Here is a 12,742-nt window from a genome sequence, read left to right on the forward strand (position 1 = left end):
CTCTCTCTTTTACACACCCCTCATTTCACTATCTTTCACTGCTCCCTCCAAATTGTGCATCTTTTCACATCTCTTTATCTGGCCAGCCCCCCCTCCACTCCATCCCTCTCTCTTTTACATACTCATGAGTCTCATGTCTCTTTTCCTATCTCTCTCTTTACATATGGCCAGTTCCCGCCCTCCCTTCATCCCTTCCTCTCACCCTCTTTTACATACTTCTGATTTCACTACCTCTCAGTCCACTCCTCCCTCCACCACCTCTCACATCTTTTCACATCTCTCTTTATTTCCCCCACTCGCTCCCTCTATCCATCTCTGCCTCCCTCTGTCCCTCTCTCTTTTATGTACTCCTGATGCTCTCTTCCTGGCCCCTGCCTGTCCGCAGGGATTAATTGATAGTGAGAGATAATAAATCTTCCCATTAGGAGCAGGCCCCTGCCCATCGCTCATTATGCACCAGCTGCTTCTGAGCGCCGAGGCCCGGGGTTCCCCTGCTTCCTTTAACACCGACGTCTGGCATCTCCACGGCAGCAAGGTTAATCTCTCTCTGTCGCAGTTCGGTCTGTCTGCTGGCTTGCTTCGTGATCAGATGCAAACACACACACACAGACACACACCAGTCAGACATTTACAGTTTGTGGACTATTGTTAATTGTTTTGCGATACTTTTATATATATAGTGTATGTGGACACCCCTTCAATTAAGTGGATTTGTGGGGCCTCCCGAGTGGCACATCACAGTGCTAGCTGTGCCACTAGAGATTCTGGGTTCAAGTCCAGACTCTGTTGCAGCCGGCTGCTTCCGGGAGACCCATGAGGCGGCGCACCATTGACCAAGCGTCGTCCAGGTTAGGGGAGGGTTGGCCAGCAGGGACGTCCTTGTCCCATCTCGCACTAGCGACTCCTGTGGCGGGCCGGGTGCAGTGCATGCTGACACGGTCGCCAGGTGTACGGTGTTTCCTCCGACACATTGGTGCGGCTGGCTTCCGGGTTAAGTGGGCATTGTGTCAAGAAGCAGTGCGGCTTGGTTGGGTTGTGTTTCGGAGAACGCGCGGCTCTCGACCTTTTGTCTCTCCCGAGTCTGTACGGGAATGGCAGCGATGAGACAAGACGAACTACCAATTGGATACCACGAAATTGGGGAGATTCGGCTATTTCAGCCACACCCGTTGCTGACAGGTGTATGAAATTGAGCACACCCCTCACAGCAGTGTTCCAATATCTAGTGGAATACAGCAGCAAAGGGGGGACCGACTCCATATTAATGCCCATGATTTTGGAATGAGATGTTCGCCGAGCAGGTGTCCTTTTGGTGATGTAGTGTATCTTGGGCCATTATTCAATGGACAGACTATGTATTATGTTCTTCCTTTCTTGAAATATTGCATTCTGTCGCTTATACAAATGTTCTGCAGCCAAACGATGATGATGATTATTACTGGGATAGTATAAGGGTTGATGCTTGGCAAGCTCTATCAAGGCCTAGGTAAATATAATTATATAAGAAGGTATCTCTGCTTGCTGATCCTCATTAAATGTAACAGACAAGAGCAGAAGAGATCATTTCTAAGAAGGCTTCTATGCTCTCATGTATGGATGTTTGCCATTGAGTAATAGTCATGAAATAGACAAATGATCGCTCAGTGTGTATCAGTAATTACCCCTGAAGTCTCCGATGCGGTCACTGCAGATTAACTCTCTTCAGAAGGCCTCTATCCATCTTTTTCGCATAGCAGAAGCTCCCCACACATTAGACAGCTCAGTCACTTACCACTCCAACATGCACTACTCTCTCCACTCTCCCTGCTTGATGTGCATGTCTCAGCAAGTCACAATGGTAATATTGTAAATAGCAGGTTTCAAAATGTACATGTTTCTCTGTGGCGCCCTCCGGTCTTTCATGTCACTGTGAACTTATACTTCAATGATTCGGTATGAGCAAACTCAGGTAAAGCATGACTTCAAAGGGATATTCCAGCCCAAGTGAATGGATCCATACGGCAAATGGCAACAAAGTTCTCCTTGAGCCAGTTCTGCAGAGAGAGTGTTGTATTCTCAGGTTTAGTTGTATGAATCTAGTCTATCAGCTGACACAGTGTCTTTGAATAATAGGACTCAAACAAGAGTAATATAGTTTTACATGTTTTATTTAAAACATTAAAATCATATAACCCATACAGCAAACTGTACAATTGAATTATTCACAGTGTTAAAAAGAAAATAACGCAATAGCCTCTCTATGATTTTGTATTTCCCCATGTTTTACTTGGTTATTCTAATAATGGTATTCTCTTAACACATACAGTTATTAGGTAAACAGAAAATGTTCCAAAACGTTACAAAAAACTATATTCATAGAAATTCTGCATGTCCACAAAGAAAACCCCGGTCGGCACCAACATATCAATCCTATTGTTTGAGAGGTTTCTTGTCAAATGATAGAAGTAGACAATTCAGCTCAACTCAAAACAAAACATAAATAAATACCTAGCGCTGTGACTGTTTTGATTGCTTAATAAAGTGCAACTCATTCTAACTCATAGCAAATACTGCACATGTTATGTTATTTTTTTCTTTATTTTATCTTGGATTTCATAAAATTTTGAAAAATAACTGGATTCACATTTTGCTATAAAAAAGACAGTATGCTTCATAATTGGGATTGATTGAATTAACTGAACTCAAATCTTGGTAGTAAATGTAAATAGTTTTATTAATGGATCACTGACATCCATTTTCACCACAATTATTTCAGAGAGTATATGGATTAACATAAAAAGCACTAAAGTAACTTCTGTTTGCAGTCAAAGGAGAATTCAACTGGAAGCCAGTCTAACGTGTAGTGTAACAACCAGTCTTTGCCCAACTGCATCATGGGTTTCAAAAGAGAAGAAAAGAGCCAGCTAGATCATACAAAATCTATTCTAAAGAAGTTTCCTCTACAGTTTTGGGGAATTCAATATTACAACGTCACATACACCTCATATCAATATATTAGGTGCGATAAAATAAGATTTACATATAATATTCTACTCTTGATGATCATAATCCAATATAATATATTATAATCCATTCCAATCAAATAAATTAATATGGAGGATGGGGAAGTGGGAGTGGGGTACAGGTTAAAGTGGCTTATGAAACCTAATTTAAATTAAGAAATTGTGTTTGGCTGAGAGCAAAAATGTATGCATTTACCTGTAAAAATTTAGCAAAATACATTTTCTCCTGTTCATCTTATCTACATATACTCTACTTTCCAGAAGGGAGTTGATTAACATTTATACAATGAGTTTCTACCAAACCAATCATAAGTCACACAGATTTAAGTTCCCTTGAATCTTTACATTGTTAATGTTGAGAAAAAGGAACCCATGATAGTTTGTCTTTTTTATCAATATTGTAAACCTCACAGAGGTATGCTGTCTCTTCAGCTCCCTATTCCGGCAGCTCACATATAGACTCCTAGCATCCTACAGCTCAATACTCATTGCAGATATACAGTTTATAGGCATTCCAGACAACATAAACCCAGAAAACCCAAACTTCAGATCTTCCATCTGTTTGTTCATCTCATCATCTGAGCATGATATTGATTCATGATAATGATTCATTTAATGATATCTATCTCTAGTGCACAGAATGAAAATCAAATGCAAAAATCAAAAGGGTCTCATCAGCCGCTCAGAGCTAGCCTATCTCATTTCCGTAATGGTAGCGTAGCGTTCGGTAACGCTGCCACAAAGCTTTAATATCGGCCCTGCAATATGAATAAGCAAAATAATGTGCGTGTCCCGGGGACATTCACTGTTGCCGTGGCCACAAAGTAAACACACGCAGAAGGAATAGTATGTAGTACCATTGAAAATGATGACAGCATTTGTTTCTTACTCATAAGGTCCCTTGTCCAATGTCCTCCGCCCAACACAATACAAAACCTAGTCATTTACAATCACCTGCAATTGCAGAACCAAAAACCAAACAGGTTAAAACAGTGACTATGCAGCCTGTACATCTGTACTGTGCTCTCTGCATTTCTTTCATGTCACTGATATTACTAGATTAGAGTATCTGTTTAGCAGTCAGAAGGTAATTCATTGCAAGCAGCAAGAGCAATTCAATGGACGCTGTGCAATTATAACATGGCTATTTCTGAGGGGCCTTATTGTAGAGACACTTTCACAAAATGGAAACAGATGGCTGATTGCCCTCTGAAAATGTTATATTGCCATTGTTTGTTTTTTTAACAACACAAAGCCAATGCAGACACATTTCTCTGAAATATTTATTAAGTGGACATTGGCAGATATAACCAACTAGAGATAACCAATTAGCCAAGCTAGCTAACTAGCTGACTATAACCCTAACCATAACCCTTCAAACATGAACGGTATGATTGGGTTTAACATAACCATAAACATGTTGTGCTTTTATGAGGAAATAAATTCAGTTTATACCCCTAAATCGTACAGTTGTTCAACATGTACATATCAAAAAAGTAATGAGACCAGGTAGTTATTTTAGAGGACAATATAGACTAGTGGTGCAACAAGTAAAAGGGGGTTCATGTCCATTTATCATTGGTAGCCGAATTAGAGTAAACTTGAAGTGTTATTGTACTTGCATTTTGGTACATGAATACGTTGAAGCAAATCACTCCTCATTCATTATGCCAAGAGTATTGTATATTTGTTTGTTTGATTAATAAAATGCCCCCCCCCAAAAGTTATTATATCTGATAGGAACACATTACCCTGTGTTGTAAAGAGGAAAAAGGCCATGGATATTACTCTCTAACATAGTCTAATTTACAAATTTGGGAACAGTATCTCATGAAGCACTTGCATGAGCAGTCACATCCAATGTTTAGTTTTATTTTATGGGCAGATCTTTGGAAATTGGCTAGCTCATTGTTCTTATTATTTTTTTTCACGGACAAGATTATCTTAATGTCCACAAAACATATGTCTACAAATAATGTGGTGAAGCACAAACATATAGGGCCCTACATTGTGTCACAATAACAAAATGGCACAATATGTGGAAACGTAATTTATTACCAATATATCAAGGTCTCCCCATTAAAACCTCAGGATAGCTTCAGTGATGTCAACTCTCTCTCGTTGAACAGTCATTTTTCGTCAATTAAAGATCTGCAAACCAAGTTCACTGAGTGACTAATGCTCTCTCTTACTGTGGGATTTGCTCACTGTTGGGATTCCATTGCTGTCATCTGCATGTACTAAGGACGTGTTTCTTCTAGTGGAATTATAGAAGTCCGGTGGTCCAAGCCATGCGTTTAAAAACGCCTCCCACAAAATAGACGGTGACTCAAAGAGAGCAAATCAAAGACTCAATGTTATGTCTGTACAAGGTTTGAGGTAACATAATTTTCTGCTGCCAAAGGACCTACAGACAAGATAAAAAAGAATCAGTCAGAACTTTGACTTTGAATGATCGTGATGTGCTATGTGTGACATAATTGATCTCCCATCAAAACCTAATTTCCCATGTCTGTCTGTAGTTCTTTTATTGCCATGCTCAATGAAGCCAACTCTGTCTTTATGCCATATGTCCAATAAAAAGGTTGAATCATTGTTGTCAATCAAGGATTCCTTGGTGAGTGTATTTTTGTGTTACGTACGTAAACATCGGACTTGAATACAGATTATTTGGAGATGTTGTTTCCTTTTCCAGGAACGGTTCTTCTCCTCCTCCATCTCACTCTCTCTCTTTTTCTGTCTCTTTTGGAATACATGGGTGAACGCTGTCATACCTGTGTCGCCGATGCTGCCATTTTGATGGTACCATGTTGAGTTAGTGTTCCATGTTTCGTTAGTGTCCCTATGTCGCTGTGGTTGATGGTGAATCTGGTAATCCCCTCGATTCCATTGTCCCAGGTTTCGGGACCAATCACGCCCTCCACATTGCCCAGGAGGCTCTTTCTCTGGGAGGCGCAAACCGTCACGGGAACACGGGGGTCATCCCAGTGTTGCAGCTCAAGTTGTCCTTTCCCGGGAGTCGTCGGTCGTTGAACGTGTGCATGTTGATCACTGCATCCGTCTTGACCATGACCGGGACCTGGTGGTGGTGTTTGTGTTTCACACGCCTCCCGCAGGTGAACGACTGTCTGATCTCGTCCACCATGGCACTGCAGAAAGACCTCTGGGCGAAAAGGGCGAGGAGGAGGGGAGAGAAGGGGGGGGGGGATGGGGGGTAAATGCCTTAGCTTTAATTGGTTCTGAGAGCAAAGAGTGTCAACAATCAAAAACACATTAGCCACAAAACAGTCATGTATGTTGCTCCTCTCCCATCGCTGACAGCCATGTCAAACTGCAACCCCCACCACATGCAACCCACGCAATGTGCACTGTTCCTGCTCTGTCAGATAGATTGAACACAGAGCCGTATTCTTACTCCATTAACTATACAAGAATGCTTGACACAACCCGCTTAGTTGCATAACTCCAATCTGCGATTTACAACTTGAGTTTCATGGTATTCTGACATCTGCAATGACTAATAACAGATTAATTCGGCATGCTCCAATTTACAATTATGCCTGATAAAATGTTCTATTTTATGGCCAAATAGCACAGGGATTATTTGAGGGAATGCAAATCCCTTTAATAAAGGGAACTAAAATGAACAGAGTGCAGCTTGAATTTAAAAGTTGTTTTCATATTGTCAGACATAAGCACAGTTAGGCAAGTTGAATAATGGAAGTGAAGGATCTAAAATTAACCAATACATATACTGTACATCATGCAAACAATGTCATCCATAAAATAATCACATCAAGTACATACATTACTGATCAACAATCTTGAATCACATTCATGGGTTTAATATCTACCTGCTCACGTTTCGCCGTCTTCCTTAGCTTGTATATGAATTCGGCTATAGCCACAAAGACGGAGAGAACCAGGCCAGACGCCAGCACTATAAAGATCCCTCCCAAATTCTGAATGCCCATGGGGCCGGCTTTCTCACGGCGCTCTTCGTCCAGACAGCTGCTGCCGCTCCACCACTTCTCCTTGAGCATGTGCAGACGGCCATCCTCCAGAATGCTCAGGATGGCGATGGTCACTTTGTCCCGGTATGGAGAGCCTGTAAGGCAAGCAACAGGTCTGCTTAAGTCTGGTTGAACGATAAGACAAACCACTAGCTGGACCTCGCTGAAGAGGCCACAGGGGTGTTTTCACAACACATGGCTTAAATGTGTATGTTGTCATTGCATATTAATATACATTCAAAAGTTTGGACACCTACTCATTCAAGGGTTTTTCTTTATTTTTGAGCATGAACAAGGAAAGAAATTCCACAAATTAACTTAAGGCACAACTGTTAATTGAAATGCATTCCAGGTGACTACACGATTCCATATGTGTTATTTCATAGTGTTGATGTCTTCACTATTATTCTACAATGTAGAAAATAGTAAAAACAAAGAAAAACTCTGGAATGAGTAGGTGTCAACTTTTGACTGGTACTGTAAATCAAATCAAAAGTTATTGGTCGCGTACACAGTTTTTCAGAAGTTATCGCAGGTGCAGTGAAATGCTTATGTTTCTAGCTTCAATAGTGCAGCAAAAATTTTACAATACACACATTGTCCAGAAATTACAAAAATAACAAGAGTAAAATACAATAGTAGTTCATCAAAATGCTCTGCATCGAAAGCACAGATATAGAATTAATGTGTTATTTGTTTGTCCAGCTCGAGAGGACCACCTCCTACCAATGTATCAGTGGGGGATGGTGCTTGTTGCAGGAGTTATGGAGAGCTGGAGAGTATTCATACCATCAACCTATTTTATCTATTAAAACTTCTTGTCCCTTCCACGGGACGTTGAGCAAATGTAGGCTAATGCGATTAGCACGAGGTTGTAAGTAAAAATAACATTTCCTAGGACATAGACATATCTGATATTGTCAGAAAGCCTCAATTGTTGTTAGTCTAACTGCACTGTCTAATTTAAAGTAGATATTACAGCGAAATAATAAAACTTTGCACATGCACTGATGCCATCTAGTGGCCCAAAACTAAACTGCACCTGGGCTGGAATAATACATTATGGAATTTCTCTTGCTTTTCAAAGTTGATGGTACAAAAAAATAAATGTTGAATTGTTTCCTTTCAAATGGTACCAAGAATATGCATATCCTTGCTTCAGGGCCTGAGCTACAAGCAGTTAGATTTGGGTGTGTCATTTTAGGCGAAAATTGCAAAAAAAGGTGCTAATCCTTAAGAATGACAGATTTTGTTACATCTTACCCATGGGAGTGCCTATTCCATAGCCTTTGCTGTCAATGACGCCTCCAACCTGGGTGAGGTTGCAGTTCCGCTGGGTAATGTAATCGATTGTGGTGGACTCCATGAGCAAGGCATAGTCAGACTTCAGAACCCTCTGGATGCCGTCCTCAATGGACTTGACCAGCGACGTACTCTGTTTACTACTCATAAAAGCCCACATCTTCTCAAAAGTAGACACCTTTGATTTCTGTAAGGAGAAGAATTGAAAGTACAATCAATGTTGAACCTCAGCTTGTGCATTACACCTGGTCAAAGGGGCATTGAGTCTAAACAGTACTTTAAAAAAATGTACATGTTTTCTACCGTGTGTTGATCCCATTGCACATATGGCCCCCATCTTTGTAGCACATAGTATTGGTGTTGAAAATAATCTGGCAATCTTGAGCACCTATCATGCTGTTATTATCCTTTTCCCGCACTTCTCCATGTCGAGGTATGTAAATGCAGGAATAAAGGAACATATTGGAGCCTTGAGCTCCAAGAAAATGAATAAACTGTGCAATGCCACTTTAACATTCACAGCTTTCAGGTACTGTATCTACTTTGACACATATACATCTATTTATTTATTTTATATAAGAAGTGACTTGTGCCACTGGATACAATAATTTAGTACGGGGAGGTAATGTACATCTATTTTCATCCACAGGAAATAAGAAAAAAGTCTGGATTAATTGAGTTCCTCTCTATTAGCCTTGCGTTTGTCTATGTGATATTGCATGCTATTTGACAAGGGGCCAAATGTTATTCCATACCTAATTTGAGATAATGACTGTCTCGTCACCATAGTCATTTGAAAATAGGTAGGACGTCAAAGCTCTTTAGTTGCTTAATTCCTGCATTGGCGGTTAAAATGTGAAAAACTTTATTTATAGGTGCAGGTGAAACACATGCAGTACATCTGATTCAAGATAGCATAGTGCGCCAGAGATTACAGTGCAAAGATTTACTTTGCCCTATAGTGCCCTTCCATGCAGTGTGATTTGACAAATCTACAGCTACTCCCCGACCTCTTCAGTATTTATCAGCTCCCTCATCCGCTTCAGTCGAGCTCGTTAGCCCTCCCAGTGATAACGAGAAGGGCACTTGAGCTCTGCAATTGATGAGGTAATTATAGACACCTGTGTCTCCTCTGACTAATAACAATGCAATCATATCTGTCACTAATCAAAGTAAACACGCTCAAGGAGTAAAATCCACTTTTTACTGTGCCGAGAACTTACAGCAAGTTCTTGACTAATTGTCAATCTTTCATTTAGAGAAGGTTCAAATAGATGGGTATAGCTCAGGGTAGACAGGCAGCCATCAGGAACTAAAGGCCCTGATGAGTAGATGATTAGTAGGATAAGGTTTCAGTAGGGGCTGGAGCAAAAGCCTGAACACTCAGTAGCTCTCCAGGAGGAAGGTTGGCCACCCCTGGTTTACACCATAGCCAGTAGTTCCAATGGATAGGCAACTGATGACTCTAATTTGGTATAATCACAAATTCTAGTTACTCCATGGACCATGCCTAATCCCTCATTGAACTCCATGTTAATCAAACCTTATGGAATAGAACGGGTACTAATGTGCTCTTTCTCACCTAGTGGATTTTTTGGTGGTCAGAGGAAATCATTATGCGGGTGAAAATTCTATTGGTGGATATTCTGACCGGGTCATAGAGCAGCTGAGAAATTATGAATAATAATAATATTTATCACACACTTTTCAAAAAAACTAAGTGCCACTATAATATGAATAAAACAATAGCAAATGGGCCAGAGAGAAGTCAACTAAAATACATCCTCAATTATATTGTCAGGGCAGGGGAAACTCCTAAGATACACTCTTTAGCAGAGGCACACATATTACATAAGGTATTTATGAACTATTCAATAGAGAATATTTGAAAGTGTTCAAATTGGACAATCACCGTGGGTAAAATAATCTGTTTTCCTTGCTATTGTGTGCCATAAACACATGAGCTTTTCCCTTGTCCATGAAACATGTTCCATAGAACTGTGTCCAATGTTTTCCATTTCTTACACAGAAAAACAGCAAACCCTTACGTGTTATTCAGCACCACAGTAACAGCATCTGAGTCGAAACTCAGAATAATAAAATAAAGTTGAGAACACTGCAGGGCAAAAGCTGAAACTTTGGGAGGATCCCATAAAACAATGTGGAGAAGTGGAGAACTTGCTTTTGCAGTGGGAATTAAGATCTAACTGGAAATAAAAATATAAAATATAAAATAAAAAAATATATTTTGTGAAATAATATGATTATTTATTTTATTGAGAAGCATACTGTATATAAAAAAAGTACTGATGCAGCATCAGTTCTTCATAAACAAGATTTATGACAATATAACTGCGTGTACTCAGCGTGCTTCAATCAATGAATGGGGCCGTATTCAAACTACTTAAAAAGACTGGAGAAATTAAATGAAGAGATTTAATTCTGTTCTTTTCGGATAACGTTCTTGGCAGATTGTTCATTTAACATGAGTAATGAAACAAAGCACAACTCAAAACCAAAGCAAAGACAGACCACGTCTTTTAAGATGCATACCTTGAAGAAAGACATGGTGGCACTGTCTTTGACCACACCATACTCAATCTTGGTCTGCTTGGCGATGTCGTCGGCAGAGTCCACGGGCGACTCCATGCGCTCCACGGTGAGGAAGGCGGCCAGGTTGGCCGTGTAGGAGGAGATGATGATGAGGGTGAAGAACCACCAGATGCCTCCGATGATCCTGGTGGACAGGGCTTTGGGCATCAGCTCAGAGCCTGGATGGCAGACAGGGTGAGGGAGAACAACAGTCATCTTACAGATACACTGTAGGTATTCAGTCGCTAATTGTTTAGCTCACATTTTGGCTTGAATTTTGGCTGTAGGGTTCATATACATATTCCATTATATATTTCTGTCCATTTAGGGGACACATTTGAACTCAAGAGTACCCCCAGAGGTAAATATTTAGTGTAGCCCCTGTAATGGAGACGTTTGACATCACATACGCATCTTCTTTATTTACGACTGTTACAGAATATAACAAACACAGTGGTCATGTGGTTGCTTTTTCACATAAGGTGATCAATGGAACACACATACTGTACACTCTTGGTCTTACTCAAATTCTCAGATGGAAAACAACTAAAGGGGCATATACAGTGCCTTGCGAAAGTATTCGGCCCCCTTGAACTTTGCAACCTTTTGCCACATTTCAGGCTTCAAACATAAAGATATAAAACTGTATTTTTTTGTGAAGAATCAACAACAAGTGGGACACAATCATGAAGTGGAACGACATTTATTGGATATTTCAAACTTTTTTAACAAATCAAAAACTGAAAAATTGGGCGTGCAAAATTATTCAGCCCCTTTACTTTCAGTGCAGCAAACTCTCTCCAGAAGTTCAGTGAGGATCTCTGAATGATCCAATGTTAACCTAAATGACTAATGATGATAAATACAATCCACCTGTGTGTAATCAAGTCTCCGTATTAATGCACCTGCACTGTGATAGTCTCAGAGGTCCGTTTAAAAGCGCAGAGAGCATCATGAAGAACAAGGAACACACCAGGCAGGTCCGAGATACTGTTGTGAAGAAGTTTAAAGCCGGATTTGGATACAAAAAGATTTCCCAAGCTTTAAACATCCCAAGGAGCACTGTGCAAGCGATAATATTGAAATGGAAGGAGTATCAGACCACTGCAAATCTACCAAGACCTGGCCGTCCCTCTAAACTTTCAGCTCATACAAGAAGAAGACTGATCAGAGATGCAGCCAAGAGGCCCATGATCACTCTGGATGAACTGCAGAGATCTACAGCTGAGGTGGGAGACTCTGTCCATAGGACAACAATCAGTCGTATATTGCACAAATCTGGCCTTTATGGAAGAGTGACAAGAAGAAAGCCATTTCTTAAAGATATCCATAAAAAGTGTTGTTTAAAGTTTGCCACAAGCCACCTGGGAGACACACCAAACATGTGGAAGAAGGTGCTCTGGTCAGATGAAACCAAAATTGAACTTTTTGGCAACAATGCAAAACGTTATGTTTGGCGTAAAAGCAACACAGCTCATCACCCTGAACACACCATCCCCACTGTCAAACATGGTGGTGGCAGCATCATGGTTTGGGCCTGCTTTTCTTCAGCAGGGACAGGGAAGATGGTTAAAATTGATGGGAAGATGGATGGAGCCAAATACAGGACCATTCTGAAAGAAAACCTGATGGAGTCTGCAAAAGACCTGAGACTGGGACGTAGATTTGTCTTCCAACAAGACAATGATCCAAAACATAAAGCAAAATCTACAATGGAATGGTTCAAAAATAAACATATCCAGGTGTTAGAATGGCCAAGTCAAAGTCCAGACCTGAATCCAATCGAGAATCTGTGGAAAGAACTGAAAACTGCTGTTCACAAATGCTCTCCAT

At 40.5% G+C, this 12,742-nt stretch overlaps 1 protein-coding gene across 1 annotated transcript in view; it reads right to left on the reverse strand.

The window, feature by feature from the left end:
* Positions 1-2,129: 2,129 nt before the first annotated feature.
* Positions 2,130-12,742, reverse strand: part of LOC110489131 (glutamate receptor ionotropic, kainate 3) — a 121,493-nt gene continuing 110,880 nt past the window's right edge. Inside the window, exons 13-16 of the mRNA XM_090198886.1 lie at positions 10,871-11,088; positions 8,279-8,504; positions 6,857-7,110; positions 2,130-6,165 (exon numbers count right to left, since the gene is read on the reverse strand). Coding sequence (XP_090055012.1) covers positions 5,965-6,165; positions 6,857-7,110; positions 8,279-8,504; positions 10,871-11,088 — 899 coding nt within the window. The 3' untranslated portion in view covers positions 2,130-5,964. The remainder of the gene's footprint in view (positions 6,166-6,856; positions 7,111-8,278; positions 8,505-10,870; positions 11,089-12,742) is intronic.

This window comes from Oncorhynchus mykiss, chromosome 2, assembly GCF_057628025.1.
Source record: "Oncorhynchus mykiss isolate SJ-2025 chromosome 2, ASM5762802v1, whole genome shotgun sequence".
Lineage (NCBI taxonomy): Eukaryota > Metazoa > Chordata > Actinopteri > Salmoniformes > Salmonidae > Oncorhynchus > Oncorhynchus mykiss.